The following is a 26,551-nucleotide window of genomic DNA, read 5'->3' on the forward strand; positions in this document are numbered from 1 at the left end:
AATCCGGGTTCGGAGGGGCTGCCCACTCACTCCGGGGTCTCAGAAGGGCACGCATCCCCCAGCGTGGGCTCCATAGCTGGGAGCAGGCATCGAGTAGGATGGCTGCGGGTCGCCCCGGGTCCGCAGCCAAGTGGGCCCCAGTCCAACGCCACCAGCTCGGAGCGCTCGCCCAGCCTGGCCCCGGAGCCGGGGCAGCACGCGCGCCGCCTCCCCTCCCGAGGGCGCGGGCTGGGGGCGGAGCCTCGGTGTTGTTGTTCCTGTCCGGCCCCGCCCCCGAGGGGGGCGCGGACCACGCGGCCGGAGGGCCCGCCTCCCCTCCCCCTCCCCGCCCCAGCCGCCCGCCTCTTTGTATCCAACATCCGGGTTTCCCCGCTGGCTCGGCTCCGCGGCCACCGCTCAGGAGCCATTTTGGACTCGGTTCAGCTCCCCTCCCCCTCCCCCCGTTCATGGCCCCTCCGGACTCGGCCCCCGCGCTCGGGGCCCGGGCCCAGCCCCGTTGCGCCATGCCCGCCTCGGGCGCGCCCCGGCCCGCGCCCCGCCGCCGCCCCCCGGCCCCCGCGTCGCCCCATAGCCCGGGCCGCACCGCGCGCCGCCCGCAGCGGCCCTGAGCCCCGGTCCCCGCACGCTGCCTGGGACCCGAAGCGCAGAAGCGAGCGCGCCTGGAAGCGAGACCCAGAGAAGGAGCGGGAAGCAGAGCGCAGCCGCCGCCGGGCCCTGCGCGCCCCGGGAGCGCAGCGCGGCCCTGCCCGCCGGCTCCGGGTGTCCGCGGGGCGGCGCCGCGGATCATGACGGCGCCCTGGGCGGCCCTCGCCCTTCTCTGGGGATCGCTGTGCGCCGGTAAGGACCCGGCGCGGCGTGGGGGTGCGGGGACCCCGGGCGCGCGGTGTTTACCAACAAAGGGCGGCCCCGCGGCCTCGGCGCCGCGCCACCTGCCTGGGACCGGGCTTGCGCGCGGCGCTTTGCTCGCGATCGTAAAGACAAGCTCGCCGGTGCGGATCCGCCGCGCGATTCTGGCTCGCAGAGGCGCTCGGTGATGGGGGCACCTGGGAGCGTCAGGGCCGGGGTTCAGGTTCCTCGGGCTCGGGGACCCCGGGAACCGGGCGAGGAAAACCTGAGCGTGGGGAAGGCGGTCGGGCTGGGCGGGCATCTAATCGCGGGTGGCTGGGATGGGGCTGCGCGCCCCTGAGAGCCATAGGTGTCGCAGAGCAAAGCGGACGGCTTCCCACCGCCCGTTCGGAGCCCTCTGCGCTCCGTCCCGCCACTCTGCGTCGCGATCCTCTGCTCCGGCTTTCCTCGCAGCGGGCTACAGATGCGCCCTCCTGGGACCGCTTTTGTTTTGGGATACTGCGAGTGGACCGGAGCTTGAGGAGGCGAACCAACAGGTCTCAGATCGCTCCGGCCTGCACGTGGCGGGCGTGAGTGACCCGCGCTCAGCCCGCAGGCGGCTGCGAGATTTGTGTGACTGGTGCGCGTCTGCTTGGGGACTGGGACGTGTGGGTGTGTGCGCGCGAAGTTGTGCTGGGGAAGCGCTTTCTCCCCTAAAGCTCAGGCTCGGATTTCTCCGTCCCAGTGGTGCTGAAGCTTGTCCAACTCTGCTAGGAGCTGCGCGACGGGCTTGGGGCAGTCCTGGAGAACGTGAACAGTCAGGCATTGAGACTCCAGAGAAAAGATCGTGGCGATTGGGACGGCTGGTGCCCGGTGGCTGGGGCTCTGGGTCCTGCGCGTCTTTGTTCCCAACCCCCATTACACATGCAGCTCGGGTCCCCTGCCGCCCGAGGTGGCAGCAGCGCGGAGTCTGGGAAACCCGCGAGGGGCGGGGCCCGCAGTGCAGGGGAGGGGCTGGGATCCCCCTTGCTGCTGCGGGGGTGGGTATCCCAGATGGCCCTTGCACCCTTCACTGGGATCAATCTGCTGTCTTCTATTGCAAGGTAGCGAGGCTTAGCAATCAATTCCGACCCTGAGAGTTTTTGCACAAATCTGGGTGCGGCGGAGCCAGAAGGCAGAGACCGCATTCTTGTTACCCGAGCACACACTGTTGGGGATAGGTTTCCGATGCTGTCCTGGAATGGTCGCGAAGCGAGGCTGTGCTCGGGTTGATCATTGTGTTTCTTTCTGCCGTTCGCCCAAGTATTGCTCGAGATGTTTCCCCAAAGAATGAGGGATAGGAAGTGATGGGAAGCATTGGCCTGCTGTGGAGAGGGCAGCAGTGGGCTGATCCAAGGGTACGTAGCAGCTCCTCTTGCTGCCTCTTCACCGCTTGGATTTCTTGTCCCCTTCAAGTCCAGACCTGTTGAAAGTACGCCCTTGGCGCAGTGTGCCTCAGACTCGGAGTTTGGGCATCAGGGCCCCGGTTTGACCCGGTTTGACTTCACCAGTTACCTCCCCCCTTGGGACGGGGCGAGTGTGGTTCCCTGGGCTCTGTTTGGGGAGTGCATAGCAGAGTGCCTTGACACTCATCTGCTCTGACTCAGAGCCTGTACTTCTCCTCGGGGAAGTGGAGTCACCTCTTGTAAATTGTCCCGATTGGAGTGGCCACTGCTCTGTCTTTTGTGGAACTAGAGAATTCCCCAGGTCCTGGTTTGGGCAGAGCTGGTCCTCCTGTGCCTCTGGCTTCAAAATGGTCTTTTCTTCATGTTCCTGGCTCTGTCGTCAGAATTACTCAACCCTGTGATAAAAAGAAGAGTTCTATACTGGTGCTGCCAACAGGAACATAGAAACGTGGACAGATGTATTTAACTTTAAAATTCCCGGTAGTCATGTTAGTAAACAGAAGAAGTAGTTGTGTCTTAGTGAGTTCTGGCTGCCCCGATACCACAGGACTGAGGGATTCAAGTAGCGAGCGGTACTTGGGCCGGGGAGGTAGCTGGGTGGATAAGAGTGCTTGCTGCTCTTGCAGAGGACCTAGGTTCTAGTTCTGACACCTAGATGGTGACTCAGGATCACCTGGAACTCCACTTCCAGGAGGGTCCCATGCCCTCTGGCCTCTAAGAGCACCAGTCATACTCATGGCCCATAGACATAACTGCAGCCATAACTCATAAAGTTAAAATAGCCGTGTGTGTGTGTGTGTGTGTGTTTGTTTACAGATTACAGATTAGTGGTGCTTATTTTCACTTGGTTCTGGAAGCCGGACCACGGTGCTGGGATGGTCATGTCTGCCCTAAGAGCTAGAACCCTGCCGTGAGGGGTTCCACCCTCCTGGTCTAATCCAACCTTCACCGCTTCCTGGGGTGCCGCTTCCAAAGACCATTACATCATTGGTGGTTGTGGCCTTGCCGTATGAATTTGGGGGTAGAGACTTGCTCTTTTTTCATAGTTAGTGGAATTAAGGTAAAGATTGGTCATTTCAACATATAGTCACTGTTAAAACATGCAGTTCCAGCTTCAAGTCCTCTGTAGTCTCTCTAGCTCTGGACTCTCTCTGTAGTTCAAGTTCTCTGGCTTCTCGATGCCAGATTGGACCACGCAGGTTGAGAAGGAAGGCAGAAGTGACGTGTCTGGAAGTCTTTCTAGCTCAGCCTGGCCCCTTTCGTCCTCAGGAGGCCGACATTTGACTCGTGCATTGCAGAGGACATCTGTACATTCTATTCTCTGATGTCTGTTTCTGTACTTGGGACTCAGAGTAGAGGACTTCAGGGTGGGGCGGAGCAGGCGAGCTGGGGCATCGGAAGAAGGATCCTATCACCTCTCTGCTCCCTGCCCTGGAAGGGTCACAGGCTGACCACTGACTCAGATGTTTCTTGTCCATTCCCTCGTGGGAGGAGGTGCTTATGAGAGAGTGACCTTTAGTCTTCTGGTCCATTGTAGTGGGAGAGGACAAGGACTACAGAGCCGTGGAAGTCCCACCCCAGAGAGGATGTCACCTGTCACCTGCCCTCTGCCCTGTCTGGTCATTCCAGGCTGCCTGCCTCTTTGGAAGGAGTAGGTACCCTCCCCAGCTGTCAGACTTTCCATGCAGTTGTGACACTCTCCCAGACACGTGAAGATCTAGAACCCTTGGCTGTGTCCTATTTAGGTGGGCTTTGTAGCCCTCTGCCACTCTTCCTGGCACCCAGAGTCCTCCAAGCCCCTGAACTGGCCCTGGCAGGCAGTTACCTAAGGCCGTCTTGCTGGGAGCTCAGGGGATGACCCCCCCCCCCCCCCCGTGCCTTTTGTCATGCTGCTCAGAGAATCAGAAACCGTGAATCCCTGCCCGCCTGGGGTCTTGCACACATTGTATGTGCACGCTGTTCTGCTGTTCTGGGCTCCCTAAAATCCTGACTGCTCTGAAGACAGCGCTCCCGAGGGCAGCCTGTCCATAGAAAGTTGTGTACAGTTACTTCTCTTGGTACCCTTGCTTATCCCGTCCTGGTCTGCGGCGGACATGTCCTAGCCTTTACTTCTGCTATTCAGTGGTTCTGCCTAACACTCAGTTTCCATGGTTTCCTCCCCATTCAGGAAGTCATCTGTCTCGGAGTGTCTGTTTTTTAGCCTCTCTACCTGGGAGGTCAGTAGTGCGGGTGGGATGGATCCACAGGGTTTCAGGGCCTGAGTTCAGAGCCCCTCACAGGTGCTGATGCTGGACTGGGGCCCGCGAGCACACCTGTGCACGTGTGCATGCAGGGCCGGAGGGCACCATTAACCGTCTTCCACAGTTACTCTCCACCTCGATTTTTATGTCTTTTATTTTTTATTTTTTTTTTAAGATTAATTAATTTATTGTGTATACAGCCACGCATATATGCCTGAGCACCAGAAGAAGGCACCAGATCTCACTAAAGATGGTTGTGAGCCACCATGTGGTTGCTGGGAATTGAACTCAGGACCTCTGGAAGAACAGGCAGTGTTGTAGTGCTGTTAACCTCTGAGCCATCTCTCCAGCCCCGATTTTTATGTCTTTTAAAAGCGTTTTGTTTTAGTTTGTGGGCCTGTGCCACAGGTCAGTGCGAATGTGGAGGTCAGAGGACAACTTGTGGGAGCTGGTTCTCCAGTGGCTCCTAGGAGCCACCCTCCAGTCGCTGGGCTGGGCAGTGGGCAGGCTTCACTGCAGAGACACCTCACTGGTCCCCGGAACTCACCCTTAAAGCAAGGACTGCAGATGCTTGTACACTGCCTGCCTTTTTTTTAACGGGGTGCTGGATATGTGGATGGGCCTTGAGCTTGTATGGCAAACACTCGCAGGCCCCCTAGGAGACAGTGTGGGGTGGACAGTCCTGACTGCACCGGCCTCTCTAGAACAGGGATTCTCCATTTTTCTGGGGAGGAGTGGTGATGGTGGTGGTGAAGGGCCTGGCCTGTACGTTGCCTCTGCTGCCCAATTCCAGTATCTCATATCTAACCATGGTGAGTGAAAACTGCCTCCTGGCATGGATAAGTGGTAGGGGCAAAATCATCCGTAGGTAGGTTGAGAACCAGTGGTCTAGTAGTCGAGCTTTTTATTGGGGTAGAGAGTTGTAGGAGATGGGGTGAGGGTTAACCAGTGCCCATTCGTCTTTCTCCCTCTGGAGTCAGGTAGGGAGCTGGATTCTCTCCCAGACGATTCCTGCTCTACTGAGCCTATCTTTGAGTATGCGTTTGGTTCAGAATCAATGGTTCCAGCGGACCGGCTGCCACCAAGGAGAATCCTGGCGTCCTTGAGTTTTCCCAGAAGTGGTTCGGGTTTCAGGGAGGCGGCCCGTTGTGGGTGGCCGGGCAGCTTGCCCGCCCGCACCCGCCCACCTGCTCTGGCCTTTGCCTTGAGGCTGGCACTCTGGCCTCTCCCTCCCGCAAGCGCAGAATGTCAGGAAGTGCCTGTTGCTGGGGCTCCGCCTGCCCGATACCCCCTCTCTGCTCACCTGGGAGCTGGGTGAACCCAGGCTACCCCTGTCCCCGAGCCCAGGGGTCATAGCAGGATCCTGGCATGCCCTTCCCCCCCAGTGGGCCTGCCCTGTGGCGCTCGGAGCCGCAGCGGCTGTGGGCCTGGACCGGCCAGACCCAGGACGCCAGCGCAGGAGGCCAGCCTCGCCCCAAAGGTACGGCTTGTCTCGTCTTTTCCCACGGGCTTGGGAGGTGCGTGCGGTGGGCGAGCCTTTGCCTAGAACGTGCAGTGCTGTAAGCTGTGAAGGGCACGGTGGGCTCCCCCAGGGGCTGCCCCGAGGCCGGTATGTGGCCTCTGCGGGCGTGCAGCGCCTGGGCTGGGCCATGTTTCATGCAGAGTTCTGCTGAGGGTTGCCGGGGCCATAACTTTCTGACCCCATGCAGTAAGCTTACTGTGCTCAGAGCAGCTTTCTGGTAGGCAGGAGCAGCTTTCTGGTAGGCAGCAGGACGGGCGCAAGCATTTTGAGCGCTGCACACCTGTGAAAGTGTGAGCTGAGGTGAGACTAGGCCATCTCCCCATGGCCGTGTGGTTGCTTTCCTAGAATTCTTGGGTCTGGCCCCTCCTGTCACGCCATCCCCAGTGACTTGCTCGGGTCGGATGCTCCTTATGCTCTGGTTTTTGGTCTCAGTGTGGACCCGACTGACAGATGAGTCCTAGGCCCAGAGGTGGCTGCTGCCTGCGGGCCTGCTGGTGCATCTTCCCTCTGCTTCTGGGACTGCTGGCCTCCGGCAGCCCTGTTCTGGGCATCCTGCTACGCACACACATACCTTTTTCTGATCCTCTTGGAGACTGGATAGCCCAGTCTGGTGTTTTCATTCATTTACTCAAAGAGCTGGTGTTGGAGAGGAAGCCCCGCCCACTGGGCAGGTTTTGGGGTGGGGGGTGTGCTCATTCCCTGGAGGCGCCTGGCCTGCTGGACGATGGGGCTTCTCCCTGGCTACTTTCTGGGCTACAGCGGAGGTGTTTGTGAGGCAAAGCCGATGCTCTTGTTTGTAGCTGTGTTCCCCAGCAGACTATTTCGGGTTCTACCTCTGAGAATCAAGAAGGCTAAATTTAGTTTCGGGCAGGAAAGGGAAGGCTGTTGGAAACCCAAGCTCTTGGCTGGAAGGTGGAGGAGGCTGCTTCTCCATGGTTGTGGCTGGGTGTTTGGGAGGATGTGACCAGACCAGCTGTTGTCTGTCCGTCTGAGTAGAGGGAGGGATGCTTGACTGCCCTCCAGACCTGAGCCAATAAGGGAAAGCTGGAGGCTGACTTAGGAGCTGGCTGGAGTGTTGGTGTCGGGATGTTTTTGTCTTGTGCAGTGCAGCGATGCACAGAGTTTCCGGGCATAGAGACAGCGCCGTCTGTGTCCCTGTTACTGTCAACTCTCCTCACCTGCTACCTGCAACCTGACTGTTGCCTGTCCATAGATGCAAAGGGTTTCAGAGTTCTCCAGCTCAGCCCAGGGCTTAGGAAACATTTCTTCTATGTATTTGGGGGGGGGGACTCCCTTTGAATGTAAACTTGGTGGGTTCAAGGGGACCCTTGTCTGTGCTTCAGACCCCCCGGAGATCTAGCATCTCTGCACAGAACACATGGGTCAAGGTTCATCTGCCAGGTGGCTTAGCCGCTCAGGGACATAGGCTTAGTTGACAAAGGAGTGACACCTGCTCAAAGGTGGGGCAGGGCTTGCTTCCTTTCCGCTGAAAACCTTTGTACCCAGATCTTCCCTTACCCCAGGGTCTCTTGGTTAACCACTGTGGGGAGCAGAAGTCCCATGAGCCTTATTCCCCCCCTTTAATTTGTATTAAGTGTATAGCCGTTCAAGTAACACATGTATGTTCAGTTGCAGAAATTTAGCTGTTAGTGGGTACAACCAGGGTCTCAAATTAGGTGTGGTAGTGCCTGCCTATAATTCCAGCCTTTGGGAGAGCCAGGAAGATGAGGCATTCTGGGGTCCCTGGGCTATGGAGACTCTGTCTTAAAAACAGATTAGAAAACAAAAGCCTAGTGTCTCCTGAGTAAGCTCTCCCCCTTAAAAAGTTACTTGCTTTTATGCATGTGTGTGTGCATGCACATACCATGTAAGCATCTGTGCACCGACCATGTGCATGCATTGCCCATGGAGGCCAGAGAAGATTTCAGGTCCCCTGTAATTGCAGTTACAGGTGGTTGGGAGGTCCATGATGTGGTGCTAGGAATGGAACCCAGGTCCTCTGCAAGAACACAAGCATTCTGCCTGCCGAGCCACTTCCCCGCCCCCATTCCTTCTCAGAGACAGGGTCTCATGTAGTCCAGTCTGCTCTGGACCCGGCTGTGCCGCTGCTGCCGGCAGTCTTGAACTCCAGCCTCCAGCTCCCGACTGCCCTGGCTACTGGTGTGCTTCACCACCCCCAGTGTGGGTGCTGGGGAGTGGAGCCTAGGGCTTCCTTCAAGAATGCTAGACAAATGCCCTCCCAACTGAGTGACCGCCTATCTCAGGGAAAGTTTTGTGGTTGGTACACACCCTTTCAGGTACCCCTCCCTCCCCCATAGTGCAACTGGAGGTAATACAGAAGTAGAGTTTTATTACTTATTTACATTTTCAAATGTGTGCTATGTGTAGGAGGTGCCTGGCATGCATGTGGAGGTCAGGGGGCAGCTTGTAGGAGCTGGTCTCCATCTTCCGCTTCGTGGGATCAGCAGCCTTTCTTTTGTAAACCCCAAATGGAATTGCCACTGTCGCCCCCTCCTGACCTCCACGGGCACCGGGCATTTCACCTGGTACACAGGCATACATTCAAGCAAAACAGCTACACATAAAAATAACGATTTAAACACGTTCTGAAGAAGAGAAGAGTAATTGTCATGAGTCGGCACTTGTGTGTTTCCGGGAACCCGAGTGCACCGGGCATTGAGGTGAGAGTTAGACATTTACAGGTTGTCTGTGCCTCCCCCAACTCCCGCCCTCTCCACGGTTCTCAGGGTAGTGGCCAGGGCCTGGTGACTACGGAGTGTGCTCTGAAGCTTCTCGTCACACTGCCATTGTCACACCCATCTCCGAAGGGTGGCCACATTCTTGACCGCAGCAGGGCAAACTAGTTTTGCTTGTTGTATTTTATAAGGCCATGCTTGTAGTGCTAACAAGGTTTTGGATTTGGTCTTGTGGCTGTTGTTCTTGTTTAACACTTTGCGTGGGTGGTTTTGTATATGCTGGAGAACTCAGTGTTCTGTCTGTCTGTCAGCCTGTCTGCACCTTCCCCTCCTCACTTTCTGAAGCCCCAAGGCAGTTTAACTACGGTTTGAGAGGATGCTAGTGAGTCTTAGCAGTTGCTGGGACTATTGAGGAGATAGATGTGGGGAACTAGAAAGCACGTGTTCACGGTGCAGCGTGGCGAGCAGAGGCAAGGTGGGAGGTGGGGTAGAGCTTCAGGGAACAAGCGAGAAGGCCTACAGGGTTGGGGAAGCGTACCCACATACCCAGGTGTAGTCAGTGTCAGAGAGATAGGAAGAAGGAAAAGCTGGGAATCCGTGTATTGGGGCACACTATGGTCCTGAAGAAATGTCTAGAAGCTAGGTAGAGTCTCTCCTGCTAATCAGGGGGCAGTCCCTTTGCTGAAGGCAATGACCAGAAAATAAAGGCCGCTTCTCTGGATGAAGCTGAGAAAAGTGAGGATTTGCAGGGCAGGATTTTGGTGAGCACCAGCGATGTAGATAACTTTAGCACAGGGCCTGTTTTCTGTCATTCCGTGGGGGCAGTCGAGAGACCGAGTTGTGTGTGACAGCCTTGTGAGACTGGGAAGGCAAGAGGTCCAGCACTAAGCCAGGGGTGGGTGCAGTCAGGTCGTCTTAGTTTGTCACTCAAAGGTCCAGACAAATCCTAACGTTGAATTACAATGTTCTGAGGTTAAGACTGCCTTTACCGTCAGCCGGGAGCACCTATGAGTGCCTCCTGGAGGACTCGCCTCATCCTAGGCTTCTGTTTGTGTCTACAGTTGCCCAGTTATAGTGACTGATGATGACTTAAATGCACAGCCAGCGGGAGCTGACCTGGGGGGTGCTCCAGACTGTTTAACAGTGAAGCTGCTGGTTCTGGCGTGGTTGGGCTCTGATGCTTTAGGTCTGTAGTGATGGGCAGTGCGTGACATGGTGGAAGGAAGCTGCTTACCTTGGAGCCAGCAGAAGAACAAGAGAAAGGAGGAGGGAGGGGCAGGAAGGGACATGCCCACTGAGCTGTACCCAGGGCTGAGCTCAAAGCATTGCCACCAGCTGGGGACCCCCCCCCGCCCCCTCCCAGCGTTTGCAGGGGAAGCTTTAGAGACAAACTATGATAAAGTTTTAGCTCCTTGTGGTGAATTTGAAATTTCAGATGTGATGTTTAAGTTTCACATCCCCCCGCCCAAGTACTGGAGATTAAACCAAGGCCTTTCTCCTCTGCTAACTAGTCCAGTCCCTTTCTGAAAGACGTGGAAAAGGCCAGAGAAGGAAAAGACACAGTCCCTGGTTGAATCGGCCCGTAGCTTAGAGTTCTGGTTCCCAGGCCAGGCCCAGGCAGCTGTCCTGCGTGAGCTGTGTCACACCACAGTCCCAGATGCGTTTCCCTCTACGCCTCGGAAATTCTTGTTAGTCTAACCTCTTGGCTAACCCCAGCATCAGTTGTCTTAGCGCTGGCCTACAGTCATTGCGTTTTCTTGTGAAAATGGGGGCGGGATCCATGCTGTGAACGGCAGCCTCAGAGAATCTAGATTCTGCTATGCCCCTCTCAGAGACGCTGGCTTTGCTGGTGCTGCGGCCACTGTTTGTGTTTGTCACAACAGGTGACTGCTGACCGAGTCCCTCTGGGGTGGGCAGCTGCTGAAGTAAATACGTACCCCGTTCCTTGGAGCTTGCTTGCTTGTGTGGAGCCTGACCCATCCCTGTGTAGTTCTGGGGTCAGTTAGAGGACTCAGGAGTTTGCTGGCTCTCATCCGGCTTGTCACCCTGAATTTTTTGTGGTCACCACCCAGGACATACCCATCAGTTACATCTGTGTTCAGAACTTGAAGTTTTGTTTTCTGTCTCCCTCCTTGTTCTATCCCTGGTTTCGGTGGCACTTACCCTTCATTAATTGGTTTTTTTTTTGTCTCATCTTATGTTTTTGGATTTTTGAGACAGGGTTTCTCTGTAGCTTTGGAGCCTGTCCTGGAACTTGCTCTGTAGACCAGGCTGGTTTCACAGAGATCCACCTGTCTGTTCCTCCCGAGTGCTGGGATTGAAGGCATGTGCCATCACCGCCCAGCTAAAAGAATTTTAATTTTAATTATGTGTGTGTGTGCATGTATGGAACTGTGCTCAAGTCCTTTCTAAGAGCCGTGCATGCCCTCAATCTTGGCTTCTCTCCAGCTCTTCAGTGCTGTTATTGTTTGTTTAGAGACAGGGGAGCCCTGGCTGGCCATCCTGGAACTCGCTCTGTAGACCAGGCTGCCTCTGCCTCCCGAGTGCTGGGGTTAAAGGCATGCACCACCAAAGCTATGTGCTAGTACATTCTGATAAAGGGCAGATTTTTTCTTTCTTTTTTTCTTTTTGTTTGTTTTTTAAGAGTGTTTTGCCTGCATGCAAATATACATGCCTGGTGCCAGTAGAGACCAGAAGAGGGCATTTTATCCCTTGGAGCTGGAGTTACTGATGGTTGTGAGTAGCCATGTGAATGCTAGGAATAGAATGTGGGTCCTCTGCAGGAGCAGCCCATGCTGTAGCCACCGGGCCATCTCTCCAGCCTCTGCAGGTAGGTTCTTGTAATCTTGCTTTTTTTTCCTCTTCTGCCTTTGCGCATCATTTGCAGTTAACTGGGCATGGGTTTGTGAGTGGGAAGTATTGTCCTACTGTAGTGTAGCTTGCAGATACTGATTGTTGGAAGGTCAAAGCCAGTCAGCTTCTTTATCCACGGTAGGCAGCATTCCTTTCTTACTAGATGTTTGTACACACTTGCATGCACACGTGCACACTCACACCTGTGTGTACGAGCACAGAGCTGTCCATCCTACTTTTCATAAGTGTATTGGCCTTTGCTTTTTCTCTAGGGGTAAACTGTTGTTAAAATGTTGTCTACCCTTGGTCTCCTCTGCTGACTTTTCGTCATGGCTCTTGGCATATGCCTTTTAGGTTAAGGATGAGCTCGGACTCCGGTTGAGAGCTGGTTAGATTCTGCTGAGGAGGGTCTTCTGGTCTCTATGGAGGGGGATGGGCTGGGTTCTGGAAGCCTCAGATAGTTCTGAGTGCCTGAATGTGCTATGCCCTTTTCCTTCTGTTTTGGTGTGACTCTGGCCCGAGGTGTCCTGCCCTTTCTGCCCAGTGTGCTCATGCCTCAGGAATCAACTTGTCTCTGTGGGTTTGGGGCCAGGCAGCCCCAGCCACAGGGGTCCGAGGGTCCGAGGGCCTGCCTGCACTGGCTGGCCCTCTCTCTTGTCTTTGGACTCCTTTTCCCTCCATTATTATAGTGACATTTGGTAAAGTTCTGCGCAGTGGGGTTAGGACGCATGCTTACGGTTTCCACCTGGTCGGGCGCTCTCCAGCGATCTTCAGGGAATTAGAGGGCTGGCAGGAGGCCTTGGGCCACACCCTGTTCTGTGCAACGGAGGTGCCAGGGACTTGTTTATGAAGTCTGGTCTAGAGGTGACATGAGACGCCCTGGCTTTGTCCTGTCACTTTGGAAAATGCTCTTGGGTTCTCTGTGGCATTTATAGTGGACACATGAACTGCAAAGCCTCATGACACGCTAAGAAAGCGAACTGAGCTGCTTGTGTGTGAGGAATGGGCAGTTGGGGGACAAAAGAGTGGAGACACCGGACACTGTCATGCCCCTCCACCAGTCAGTGCTTACCCTGGGTTGCAGACATGTCCAGTGGTTAGGAGCACTTGTGGCTCTTCCAGAGGACCTGAGTTCTGTCCCTAACACTCACGTCCAGCGTCTCTCAGACTTAACTCCAGCTCCCGGGGATTTTACATGCCTGGCCTCCACGGGGCTTGCATGCACAGGGCATATACTTTGTATTTTTGAGACAGGGTTTCTCCGTGTAGCACTGGCTGTCCTGGAACTGTCTCTGTAGACCAGGCTGGCTTTGAACTCGCAGTGATCCACCTGCCTCTGCCTCCCAGTGCTGGGATTAAAGGTGTGCACCACCACTACCCGGCTTTAGGGTATATACTCTTATAGACAGACAGACAGACACACGCACACACCCCTTGCTAAAATTGCTCATTCCTACAGACTTGCCCATTTCCTTAATTGAGAGATTCAGGTTCGGTAGATGTGGAATCGAGGTTGGGGTCCTCCTGCCCTAAGGCTTCCTTGGTGTCCTCCCTTTAGTGAAAGCTTGCAGCCAGCCTGTGGCTGACAAACAACTCGATAATGTATTGTCTCTGCCTAGGGTGAAGGAGGAGCACATGGAGGCAGGAGCAGTTTCCTCTGAGAATTTATAACTCTAAGCGTGAACTGGAAGTTAGAAGTTCATATCATCCTGTTCTGGGAAACTCTAAAACAAGAAATTAAAGGTGTTTCAGATTGGTAGGGGTTTGGCATTTCCCTCTGGAAGGCAATGTTTCAATATCCAATATCAAAATCTGAGAAAAAAAAAAATCTACCACAGGTGAAAGTCATAGAAATGAACAGTCAGTCAGTCCATTTTAAAATCAGACGGGGGTGCGGGAGAGAGCTCTGGCTAAGGGCACAAGCTGCTCTTTCCAGAGGCTCTGAGGTCAGTTCCCAGCACCACCTATAACCCAGCTCCAAGGGATCCAATGCCTCTGGCCTCAAGGGTCACCTACACTCCTCTGCTCTCACACACACGTTTACAAGTAATACGAGTAAATAAAAAATAAATTGGAGGGGGATTTGGAAGTGTTAGAATGACCCAGGATGATCTTGGCTGTGGAGATGGTCTGGTGGTCAGCATTTCTGGCTGTCCCAGAGGACCTGAGTTCTGTTCCTGGCACAGCCTCCCCCCATGTGTGGTTTTTTTTTGGGGGGGGCTTGTTTTACTTTTTCTAGGTGCTGGGCATCAAACCCTGGGTTTTGTGCATACTTAGCAAGCCTGGTTCTGTTCTTGAAGGAATAGGCAGACAAATTTCTGAGTTCAAGGCCAGGCTGGTCTAACGTAGTAAGTTCCAGGACAGCCTGGTGGGGGGTGGGGACTGGAGAGATGGCTCAGTGGTTAAGAGCATTGCTGATCTTCCAGAGGACATGAATTCAATTCCCAGCACCCACATGGCAGCTCACACAGATATGAAATAAAAGTAAATAATTAAAAATAAAATGATTTAAGTAGAAGAGATAGATTAGATGTAATGAAAGGAAGAAACAGTGAGTTGGGGTTGAGATCTTAAAAAATTACCCGACAGGATCTTGGACAATAGGAAAAAGGGGTAGGTGACGGCTAATTCCGCTGTCTACACTGGGTTAGGGAACAACCTAGGCCGTTAGTGAATGCGGTACATACTTGGATGTGTCTGAGGGTATTTCCAGAGAGGATGGACCCTGGGACTAAATTAAAAAGAGACAAGGAGAAAGCTGCTGTGATGGGCGGAGCCCACATAATCCCTTCCTCCCTTCTGTTACTTGTCAGGGATTTGGTCACAATAATGAAAAAGTGGCAAATGTGTACTTTAGTCCCTTGCTACTGCTGTAACAATGCCACACATTGGACAGTTTGTAAGTCTTCCGTGGGAGGGGACTGGAATCAATAGTGACTGGCATTTAGAGGGCCTTAGTGGGGAGAGAGGGTGGGGCTGCTTACAGCTTCCCCCCACGACCTTCTCTGTGCTATGACGTTAATCCATCCATGAAGTAAGGGCCCTCGTGACCCATTCATCTCTTAAAAGCCCCCCCCCCCACCTTTAAGTTTCCAGTACAAGTGTAGGTGTGTGGAGTTACTACTAATCCAGGGAGGCTAAGACAGGATCGCGGGTGTGGAGCTCGCCAGGGTTACAGAATGAGGTGGTTTCCCTGAAAAGGAAGCAGAAGCAAGCTTCAACCCCAAACAGTAAGACATCTCCACATTTTGGTGTGTGAGATGCCCCCTGTAGGCGCATGTGTTGGAACCCTGTTTCCCACCGGTGGCTCTGTTTACAGAGGTTCTGCAGCCTTTGGGAGTCTTAGCTGGAAGAAGTGGATCAAGCCTTGTTACTGCATCCTGACCCACCCCAGTGAGCAAAGGGCCTCACTCCCCTGCTCCGATGGATGCAGGCATCCTCACACCCCTGCCCCGATGGATGCAGGCATCCTCACACCCCCTGCCCTGATGGATGCAGGCATCCTCACACCCCTGCCCCGATGGATGCAGGCATCCTCACACCCCCTGCCCCGATGGATGCAGGCATCCTCACACCCCCTGCCCCGATGCACTCATCCTCACACCCCCTGCCCTGATGGATGCAGGCATCCTCACACCCCTGCCCCGATGGATGCAGGCACCCTCACACTCCTGTCTGGATGAAAGCATGCCTGCAGACTTCCTCCCCTCAAATGATGAACCAGAATAAATCCTGAAAAAAGTATCTGAAGTGTGACCCTAATTAATCTTATCAATAAAAACTCGGAGACAGATATCGAGGTAAGAGTTGAAAAATCAGAGAAGCAAAGGAGCAGCCTCAGTCACCTCTTACCTCTCCGTCTCCTTCTACCTTATCCTTTCCTGTCTCCGTCCAGCCTTATCACTTCCTGTCTGTATGGTCCTCCAGACCTCTATGGTTAACTAGTGGCTAGCTCTGCCCTCTGATCTCCAGGCAAGCTTTATTTGTTAGAACACGAAAATATCACACAAGTAGCTAATATACTTAGTTTCATAATCCCATTTTAGCTGCAAAACAAAACAAAAACCCAATCTTGGCTGTATAACCTACGAATAATGTTTTAGAGATGGTTACAGGCAGCAAGATATTAAATAAATACTGAATATAATACATTAAAATTTTATTCCCATGAGGATCAAATACTAATGAAAATTGAAAGTTGTTGGAGTTAAACCACTCCCAGGGAGAGACGGCTGGAAGGCTGATTAATTCAGGCTTACAGCCTATGTACTACACTTCAAAGATAGGCCACACTTAAGGTAAGTGAACCTTACCTAGCTCATACTAGCATAGGAGTGAACCTTACTGGGCTGTAGAGATGGCTCAGAGGTTAAGAGCACTCACTGGCTGTTTGTTCTTCCAGAGGTCCTGAGTTCATTTCCTAGCAACCACATGGTGGCTCACAACCATTTATAATGAGATCTGGTGACCTCTTCTGGCCTGCAGGATATGCAGACAGAACACTATACATAATAAATAAACAATTTTTTAAGTGAACCTTACCTTCTAGGCTAGAAGTGGCAACACAGGATATTTTAAAAGGTAATCCGTGTTGCCCAGTGGTAGAGCATGTTAGGGGAAAAACAGGAGAAAAAACAAATGTAAACCATGAATTCGTTAGGACAAATGTCTGGTCTTAAGAAAGCACGAGATTGTAGAATTGTAGAAAATAAAAGTGGGCAGAGAGCTTTAAAATGAAAGTTGGAAGGAAAATAAATTGGGAAAATACTACAAGAAATGTCCTAGGCATGTTAGCATCAGGTAGACATCCTTTTTTTGACAGCATGAGTGACAAGTGGTGTGGGCTGCGTTGGGGTGGGGTAGGGGGTTGTTATAAGCAGGTTGCTCCCAAGAACATAGATTTTTCACGATGTAGGGACATGGAAAGAGTGATGGCAGTAGTCCCCAGGAATGTTTGTAATCGGGAAGGCGCCACCTGTGTCGGGCGCTTGGGTGGGGTTGTGGCTCGGTGAGGCTGCTGGGAAACTGGTTCAGCTGTTTTGGAGAAGAACTTAGCAGTGTGTACTGAGTCGAAGGTGCTTAGACACACAAAGGAGCCCTCGAAGGCCATGAGGCTTCCCAGTGCTGCTTTGCATACACTGCTGTTGTGAGCACACTGGCTATGGCTCTGAAGCACAGGAATTTCAGGGAGTGGTCGGCTTCCGTTCTGTCATCTGTGACGCGACCCACCCAGGGTCCTCATGCTTTGTGTGCCTGGGGTGTGGCGTGAACTAGCTAAGTGCCAAGTGGGTGTCAGCCTGGATGGCACACAAGTACAGGTCAAACTCACAGAGATCCTCCTGCCTCTGCCTCCCGAGCGCAGTGTTTAAAGGTGTGCGCCACCACCGCTAGGTGAGTGACGGATTTTTTAAGATTTATTTTTTGCATGCATGTGTACCATGTGTATGTAGTACCCATGGTGGCCAGAAGAGGGCACTGGGTTCCCCGGAACTGGAGCTACAGGTGGTTGTGAGCAGCCACATGGATGCTGGGAACCAAACCCAGTCCTTTGCAAGAACAAGTGCTCTTCACCACAGAGCCATGTCCCCAGCCCAGGGTGGAGGACTCGAAGATAAACCAGGTACTTGTTGGCTTTCCTTCTGCCGCTGCGACGTTCATGTTCGTGTGCTGTGTGTGTTTCTCGTGCTCACCTTTAGGGTCCCCATCTCTGGCTGCCTTGGCTGTGGCCCTGGGGACTGGTGGAAGTGTAGGTGTGTAGGTTCTCTCTTGTTGGGATGGGTGAGCAGGCAGGGCCCCCTGGGGAGACTCCTGACCTGGCTGTTGGTGTGGGCATCTATTAAAAGTCTAGGTGGCCTTGTGTTTGGAATTTTGCCATAGGCTATAAATAGCCAGTGTGAGAGTGTGAAGAAACAGGGCCAAGGAGGAGAGAGGAAGCAAGCGGGAGGCCCCTGGGTCTCCAGCTGCCAGTAGCCTGGGTGCGGTGTGGGAGGGGTGTGGAATGTGACAGGGATGTAAAGCCTGCAGGCAGGCTTGATGTGAAGTCTGGATTGCAGGGGTCACCACAGCCCTAGGAGGCAGGTGATGTCAGTCACCTCTCCAGGGCGTGGCTAGGTGACTCACCCCAGGCACACAGCTGGGGAGTATCAGCAGGGCTTGGACACCTCAAAGCTGCTCTGGAGGGGTCGCTGTTACAAAGTCTGGTCAGTTGCTCAGGTGAGGTCCTGAGCCTTTGGGTCCTACAAGTGTTTATGGTGCCAAGGCTTTCGCTTCCTCTTGGGGATTGTTTGGGCTTTTTATGCATGCACTGTGGACCTGTCAGAGACTCTTGTTATCATGGCTGCTGCTGCTCATGGAGACTCCAGGTTGGAGAGGAGCAGCTCTGTACTCGATGAACTGGGCACTTCACTAGCTCAACTGCCAGTTAGTGCCACAAGTGGCCTGGGGCATGTGAGCAATAAACGTGCCACCCAGGCTCCTGGCACTTGCCTGGCCTTCATTTTCAGGCCTGCACTCTCCCCTCGGAGTCTTGCCTACAGGCTTAAATAAAGTCCTGACTGGGGGCGGAGGGGACGGGTGGGGGTGGGGTGGGGGTGGAGGTTGCAGGGGTGAGGAGGTGAGGGGGGGTGGTGCCCCTGCACATCTCTGAGAGGGAGGTCCTGGTTGCTCTCTGGCTTATCCATTTGAGCCCTGTTCTGCATCCTTTAGGGTTTCTGTGTAGGGTTCTGGAAGGTAGTAAACATCACACTCTTGTCGGGAGGTCCGTGAGGGATCAAGGCAGGGCCTTCCTTTTTTGGCTTTTGTGTACTTTCACATCCTACACCCAAAGGTTCATGAGGCCATTGCGGGCTAATGGCGGGACTGTGGCTTGTTGGTGGGATTTATCAGAAAGATGGGTTGGGTGAATGGAGGGTTTGGGGAATTATAAGTCAGAGCGGTCATCCATCTGGATGGAATTTATGCTGAGTGGATAGGTTGTACCTGTGTTTGTGCTCACCAAATCTAGCTGCACAGTTGATCTGTGACTGCAGCTTAGCCCTCTTGTCTGAGTAAATGCTCCTTGATGACCCTGGGAGCTTACCCCTTTTCAGATAAGCTTAGATGCTCTGCAGTACCAGGCAAGAAGGAGCGCAGAATTACTGGCCGGTGTGGGCAGGGGATGAGGAGAAAATACTGGCCTGGTCTTCCTCATAGTGTTGGATGTGTGGATGGGAAGGGGCCCTGCGTCCAGGGTGGAGGGGTGGGCTGGCGTCTTCGCCAGGGGCCTTGAGCACGGCCTCGTTTCCCAGTGACAGGTCACTGGCTCAGCTTCTCTCCTCTCTGGGGCACAGGTTCTGGGCGTGGGGAGGCCGAGACTCGGGAGTGCATCTACTACAACGCCAACTGGGAGCTAGAGCGCACCAACCAGAGCGGCCTGGAGCGCTGCGAGGGCGAGCAGGACAAGCGTCTGCACTGCTACGCCTCCTGGCGCAACAGCTCGGGCACGATCGAGCTAGTGAAGAAGGGTTGCTGGCTGGATGACTTCAACTGCTACGACAGGTATGCCCTGGCCAGGGCGCCAGGGTGCCCGTTCCCGTTCTGTTGGCGCTGCAGAAGCCGCCCGAGCTCCCTCCCACCTGCGCTGTCCTCACCCACTGATCCCAGGGCGCCTGAGCTGGAAAACGGCTTCTGAGGCAGTGCCCGGGGTCCCAGGCCCCTTTACTGCTTTTTGCGCTCCTGAGCTCAGCAGCATTTCTGTGCGGGTCTGTGCGTGCCTGGCTGCCCTCCTAGGCTTGGGTCACTGCAGGGGAAGTGGGCTCGCCCTCTCTGTCTGTGGGGAGGGGTCTGGGAGAGCCTTGCCTTCTCTGCCCTGAGTTTGTAACGCGGCCTCTGGGCCCTCTTCAGGCAGGAGTGTGTGGCCACTGAGGAGAATCCCCAGGTGTACTTCTGCTGCTGTGAAGGCAACTTCTGCAACGAGCGCTTCACCCACTTGCCGGAGCCCGGGGGCCCAGAAGGTGAGGAGCCCGTGGGAAGAGGGGTCTAAGCGAACACTCTGGAGCCAGTGGGGAGTGGTTGCAGGGCCTCTTGGAATGTTGGAGCAGGCGGGCTGTGTGACACAGAGCTCCATGTGTCCCCCAGTCACGTACGAGCCACCCCCGACAGCCCCCACCCTGCTCACGGTGCTGGCCTACTCGCTGCTGCCCATTGGGGGCCTCTCCCTCATTGTCCTGCTGGCCTTCTGGATGTATCGACATCGCAAGCCTCCCTATGGCCATGTGGACATCCACGAGGTGAGACGTTGTCAGCGTGGCGCGGGGCAGGGAGGAGGGATGGCTGGACAGACTCCTTTTAGCCCTTGCTTTCCCAGGACCCCGGGCCCCCGCCCCCATCCCCTCTGGTGGGCCTGAAGCCACTGCAGCTGCTGGAGATCAAGGCTCGGGGTCGCTTTGGCTGCGTTTGGAAGGCTCAGCTCATGAACGACTTTGTGGCCGTCAAGATCTTCCCACTCCAGGTGAATTTTTGGGGTTGTCCAGGCCATTTCTCTGGCTGTGGTCTGAGTTGGAGTCTCTGTGACAGGGCCGTCTAGTCCCTGATCCGTGTGGAGAGCAAGGCCATCCGTCTTTGAGTCTTTGAGTGTTTGGTCCATTAGGACAGGCATCAGTGTCAGGCTCTGCTAAACTTCAACCCGTGTTGGTTTTGGGTTTTGCTGTTACTTCTGTGTTGTATATGTATGTGGGGTACGCACAGGTGTGTGTGTGGAGGCCAGAGTTTAACACTCAGGGTTTTCCTTTTATTGTACTCCGCCTGTTTTGTTTTCTTTTGAGACAGAGTGTCAGAGTATAGTCCTGGCTGGCCTGGAACCCACAGAGATCTACCTGTTTCTACCTCCCAAGTGCTGGGATTAAAGGTGCAAACCAGCATGCCTAGCTTTTTACAAATTTTTATTTTTTTTTTATTTTTATTTTATTTTTTTTTTTATTTTATTTTTATTTATCTTTAAGAAAAACATTTTTAAAGTGTGTATAGTAGGTGTTTTGTCTGTGTGTATCTATGTGCACCACATGCTTGCCTGGCACCTGTGAGGCTGGGTCCCTGAGACTGGGGTTACAGACGCCTGTGAGCTGTCGTGTGTGTTGGGAATTGAACCTGGATCCTCAGGAAGAGCAGCCAGTGCTTAACCTCGGCACCACCCTTCCAGTGTCTGACTTTTTAGTTTCTTAGGGACAGCCTCTCTCTGAGCCTGGAGCTCACCGGACCCTCCATCTCTGTTCCTCCTGCTTCTAGCACCGGGTCACAGGCGGACACTGCGCTAGACTTTTTACTTAGCTGCTGGGGATCCAAACTCAGGTCTTCTTGCTTGCCAAGCAGGCACTTTACTCCTGAGTCATCTCCCCAGTCCCCGAGTTTGGTTTTTGACATTATGACCTTAGAAGCTTCAGACACCAGGCAACCCAAAGCAGTTCCTGCCCAGGACACCTGGCAGATCAAGCACTTGCTGGCTGATACTGGGCGTTCACTCGGCGTCTGCGGTCCCATTTGTCAATCCGGGTGCTGGCATCAGCCCCGCAGAGGTCTGCAGTCTGTCTGGTTCTTCAGATGCATCTTGTAGCCGCTGAGGCTGGGAATCCAGGGAGTGGGCATGGAGATGGGTGTGTCGGGTGGCTGTGCTGCTGTGAGGCTCCTAGTGTGTGAGGCTCCTAGTGGCCGGACTGAGCTGTCTTCTTGCCTCACTCAGGACAAGCAGTCGTGGCAGAGTGAGCGGGAAATCTTCAGCACTCCGGGCATGAAGCATGAGAACCTGTTGCAATTCATTGCTGCCGAGAAGCGAGGCACCAACCTGGAGGTGGAACTGTGGCTCATCACAGCTTTCCACGACAAGGTGAGCCACACCCACCCGAAAGCCCCCCCCCCCCCGCTGAGGCCACACCCACCAGGAAGGCCCCAGCTGAGACACAGGTCTCAATGGTGGTTTTGTGACTGGATGACCCCTGCCTACATCCGGTGTGCCTCTCACCCTGGGTCCCTTCTTTGGCAAGAATTGCCACTCCGCCCACTCGGCACTTTGGCAGTGAGATGTTCTTCCCGGGGCTGGGCGGGGTTGCATCTTTTCCTGCATTTGGAGCCTTCGCCCACAGTCTGTGCTGCCTTCTTTTAGGGCTCCCTCACGGATTACCTCAAGGGGAACATCATCACGTGGAACGAACTGTGTCATGTGGCAGAGACGATGTCACGAGGCCTCTCGTACCTGCACGAGGATGTGCCCTGGTGCCGTGGCGAGGGCCACAAGCCTTCTATTGCCCACAGGTACCTGGGTTAAGGATTCCTCCGTGCATGTGTGCCGGAGTTGCTGCCAGGGTGGTGTTGGAAACCAGAGGTGCCTCCCCTTCCTGATCGGCCTGTGGTGTGTCACTCACTGCAAACCTGGCCGATGGCTAGCTTTCCAGGCCAGGGTTCTGGCGCCCCCTACCGAGCACACGAGGAAGTGCTGACAACGTGACTATTCCAGGTCATCAAGGCCATTCTGAGTCCTTAAAAGGACTCTAGTATCTGACCTATAGGCTATGTTTGCTGGCAATGACACCATACTCCTGGGGTGAGCATTAAAAGGCAAATGATAGATCATTACAAAATGATTTGACCTCACAGGCCTCTTACAATTGCCTTAGGATTTTTTAGGACTTCTGAGCCTTTCCCCACCCCACCCCACCCTTTTTTTTCATGACAGGGTTTCTCTGTGTAGCCCTGGCTGTCCTAGAACTCACTCTGTACACCAGGCTTACCTTGAACTCCGCCTCTGCCTCCCAAGTGCCGACATTAAGGGCATGCACCACCACTGCCCGGACATACTTCTTTTTTTTTTTTTTCTTTTTTGAGTTTTATTGTGTAGCTCAGGCTGTCCTTGAGTTCAGGACTTCTACAGCCTCCCAGACTCTAGGCTGATAGACCTGAGCCATCGGGCTAGCCTTGAACCGCACCGGTGTGTACTGTTAAATGGCATGCACGGTGGGGTGGCGCACACCTTTAATCCCAGCACTGGAGAGAGGCAGGCAGATCTCTGTGAGTTCAAGGCCAGCCTGGTCTACAGAGCGAGTGCCAGGTTAGCCAAGGCCTCACAGTGAGATCCTTTTCGCCCCCTCCCTCCTCAAAGAGCCTTGTTCCAGTCTGGTGAGGTGAAGCTATCTCTGTCAGCGCCACCTTACAGGGGGTGGAGCATAGTACAGAGACTGCAGCCCCACGGGCGACTTTAGTCAGCTCTGTGACTGTGGGGGAGGGGGTTTGAGGGTGCGGGGGAGCTTCCTATTGACTGCTGGCTTCAAAGCCGAAGGCCCCCGCTGGTGTTGACAGTAGTGTCACAGAAGGCTGTATGTGAGGCAGAGGTTGACTCCTGCACGTAGATGAGATTTACAGCCGTGCCCAGTAAGTGTCGGGTGCTTGAAACACCTGTGTAGACCTCGGTTTATCCTCACAGCAAGGCTCAGCTGGAAGCTGGGGACACTAAGGACTTGGGGCAGAGCTGGGAGCCTGCACGCGCTCCTGCTGCGCCCTGCCGTGTGGCTTTGGCAAGCCGACTTTAGGTTCTTGTTCCATTCCAAAGCTGGTTAACTTCTGGGGAGACTCGTGTGCCATGGCCTCTGAGAATTTATGGGCTGGCTTTTAGAACTGTGGTCCAGAGCCTGCCCAGCCACCATGGGAGGAGCTGCTCTGCCTTCTGGAGTAGGCTGTCTGTGAGGGACTCCCAAGCAGTTTTACCTCCTGCCCCAGAGAGTTGGGGACGGTTTAAGCTGGGAGCTACAAGCCCAAGCTCTAGTACTTTGAGAGCGGCGGTGCAGGGAGGCACACGGATTCATCGTCTCAAGGCGGGCTGGGTCTTGATGCTGGGCTGCACTTGGCCTCCACAGGGACTTCAAAAGCAAGAATGTTCTGCTGAAGAGTGACCTCACTGCTGTGCTGGCAGACTTTGGCCTGGCCGTTCGGTTTGAGCCAGGGAAGCCTCCCGGGGACACCCATGGGCAGGTAAGGAGTCTGGGTAGCAGGAGTAAGGGCCAGCACAGGGCTAAGGCTCTGAGTCTCAGCTGGTGCTCCTTCGGAGCTACCTGGGAACTCAGAGAACCAGGGCTCTTGCCTCTCCAGCTGGGAAACCAAGGCCTGGAGGTTGGCGAAGCTTCCTCTGGCCAATCCGTGTTCCCCATTTGGGCTTCAGCCACTCCTCCTTGTATTTCAGTCTCTCTTTATGTTGTAATTATTATTTTTCAAAAATACATTGTGTGCATGCCTGTGTTTTTGTGTGTGCGCGTGCGTGCGTGCCTGTGTGTGTATACGCGCGCGCGCGTGTGTGTGTGTGTGTGTGTGTGTGTGTGTGCGCTTGTGCCTAGAAAAAGCAATGGAAAGTTAAGCCAGCCACATCATTCTGGAAGAGTCACTTGGTGTTTCTAAATGTGTTCTTGCCATTTTGTTTCGGCTTTTTAAAATTTTGCTTTGTTGTTTATGTAGTGTGTGTATTCCCATTTCCATGTGGAACCCTGAGGTAGACACTGGGCATCTTCCTTGATGCCCGCCTTGATGCCCGCCACCTTGTATATTAAGTCTGGGTCTTTCACCTGAACGTAGATCTCGCCAGTTAGTCTAGCCAGCTTGCTGTGAGGACCCCGCCTGTCTCCTGGATGCTGGTGTTGCAGGCAGGCTGCGTTTATGTGGGGTCTAGATATCCAAACTTCCATTTTCATGCTTGAGTGACAAGTGTCATGTCTCATCTCCCTTGGTTACTACAGGGTCTCTCTGCATAGTTCAGCCTGGTCTGGAGCTTCGCCTCTCTTGCCTCGCCTTCTGAGTGCGTGGCTTTGCTTCGGGTATTAAACTCAGCAGAGTCCAAAGCCTTGGAGTAGCTGGTTGGTGTATTCTAGGACCTGTGTGCTGTCTACAGTTGTCATCAGATATAATCTTAACTCTGGTGGGGCCGGGCTTGGCCTCGCAGGCAGGCTCTCTGCTTTGAACGTCTCTGTCTTAACCAGTCTTGTGCACAGGCTACAGCTCTCTACACACGACAGCTGAGTGTGCATTTGCGTGTAGCTGGTCTCTGGAGACCCTGTCCTCCCTTGTCTTCGTGTAGGTTGGCACTAGACGGTACATGGCCCCCGAGGTGCTGGAGGGAGCCATCAACTTCCAGAGAGACGCCTTCCTGCGCATCGACATGTATGCCATGGGGCTGGTGCTGTGGGAGCTTGTTTCTCGTTGCAGGGCTGCAGATGGTGAGTGGGCTGGCAGCCCTGAGCATCCTGGGTTGGGGACCTCAAGCTAGGCCTCGAGTGATCTCACTAGCCTCTCTCCTCACCTCTCAGGGCCTGTGGACGAGTACATGCTGCCCTTTGAGGAGGAGATTGGCCAACACCCTTCCCTGGAGGAGCTGCAGGAGGTGGTTGTGCACAAGAAGATGAGGCCCACCATTAAGGATCACTGGCTGAAGCACCCGGTGAGGGAGCTGGGTTCAGACCACGCTGTGGGTGTGTGAGGGGGACCTGCCTGGTCCAGCAGGAGCCTACGCGCATGGGAAGGTTCCCTGGACCCTAGGGCGGCATCTCTGAGGTTGTGGGGAGTAAGGTTGGCCCTGACCTCCTTGTCCTCTCTGGTGCTCAACTTTATGTTTCTGCTTTGTGAGTTCCGGTGCTCCAAGGCTAGCAGTTGTGTCTGTCGGGGTGCAGGGGTGGGGTGTTCCTCTTCTTCCTGTGTTAAAGTTTAGCAAACATTTCCCTGGGGCTCTAAGGGAGGTCCAGACTCAGTGGGGTGACTGACAGGAGGGGTGGGGGGGTGGGGAGGGTGGGGGTGGGGGGGTGTCTGAGAGCCTGCAGTTTGCAGTCTCCTAATTGACCTGCAATGGCTGTGATTGGGCCGTAGGCTCTGCCTGGTCCCCTGACGTCATCTCTTGCTGTCTTCACTGCTAGCCCTAACAAGGCTTCTTCCTCCCACTGCTCTGCAGGGTCTGGCCCAGCTCTGTGTGACCATTGAGGAGTGTTGGGACCATGATGCAGAGGCTCGCCTCTCAGCAGGCTGCGTGGAGGAGCGGGTGTCCCTGATCAGGAGGTCGGTCAACGGCACTACCTCGGACTGTCTAGTCTCTCTGGTGACCTCGGTCACCAATGTGGACCTGCCCCCTAAAGAGTCCAGCATCTAAGCCTAGGATATGAGTGTCTCTCCAGACTCAGTGGATCTGAAGAAAAAAAAGGAAAAAAGTTGTGTTTTGTTTTGGAAATCCCATAAAACCAACAAACACATAAAATGCAGCTGCTATTTTACCTTGACTTTTATTATTATTATAATTATTATTAATAATATTATTTTTGGATTGGATCAGTTTTTACCAGCATATTGTTCTACTGTATGGCAAACAGCGGACGTGCCGTGTCAGCAGGCGCTGAGGTGCAGAGCCAGCGCCTTGCTGAAGAGCCTCAGCCACTGCTGTCCTTCGGGATTGACTTTCCCCAGCGATCTCTTTGCCGTCTCAGAATCTGTAACACAAAGAAACCCATCTCCTGTCTTAGGAAACTCAATGCTGCAATCTCTACTAGAGGAACCTTTGAAGACTGTTACATGAACATACCCTTCCTCGGAAGAGGGCCCCTTTATTTTGTGTTTCTCCCTTTTCAGGCAGTGAGCTTAAGAAAGGGCAGATGCGTCCTCATGGAGCTAATGGGCGTCACCCTGACCCAACAGCCGGAACGTGAAATGGGGGGATGGTTTAGGAGGGAGATGGTTCTGGGGCGGGTTTGGAGCAGAGCTACACTGGACTTGGGCACATTTGGAGCAGCGCCCTTGGCTATGGAGGCTATTTTCTCAGGTAACAAGGGACGGAGGGCGAGGAGCTTATGGGGCGAACGGTAATAATAGCAAGCACAGGGTCTGGAGAAAGTCCAAGAGCAGGGCCAGGCTGCCCCACCCACCCAGGTTCTTCCCACTCACGTGGGTGTGGCCGGAGGGGGGGCGGTACCTTGCTTGTGTGTT

The 26,551-nt window shown here is 54.2% G+C and overlaps 1 protein-coding gene across 1 annotated transcript; it reads left to right on the plus strand.

The window, feature by feature from the left end:
* The first annotated feature begins 529 nt into the window (after nucleotides 1-529).
* On the plus strand, nucleotides 530-25,882 carry Acvr2b (activin A receptor type 2B). The gene is made up of 11 exons (XM_051202318.1): nucleotides 530-837; nucleotides 18,910-19,117; nucleotides 19,463-19,572; nucleotides 19,697-19,848; nucleotides 19,926-20,069; nucleotides 21,294-21,437; nucleotides 21,714-21,862; nucleotides 23,458-23,572; nucleotides 24,666-24,804; nucleotides 24,895-25,025; nucleotides 25,530-25,882. The coding sequence occupies exons 1-11, from the start codon at nucleotides 786-788 to the stop codon at nucleotides 25,722-25,724; spliced, it is 1,539 nt and encodes a 512-aa protein (XP_051058275.1). The 5' UTR covers nucleotides 530-785; the 3' UTR covers nucleotides 25,725-25,882.
* The last annotated feature ends 669 nt before the right edge of the window (nucleotides 25,883-26,551 follow it).

This window comes from Phodopus roborovskii, unplaced genomic scaffold (assembly GCF_943737965.1).
Source record: "Phodopus roborovskii unplaced genomic scaffold, PHOROB, whole genome shotgun sequence".
Lineage (NCBI taxonomy): Eukaryota > Metazoa > Chordata > Mammalia > Rodentia > Cricetidae > Phodopus > Phodopus roborovskii.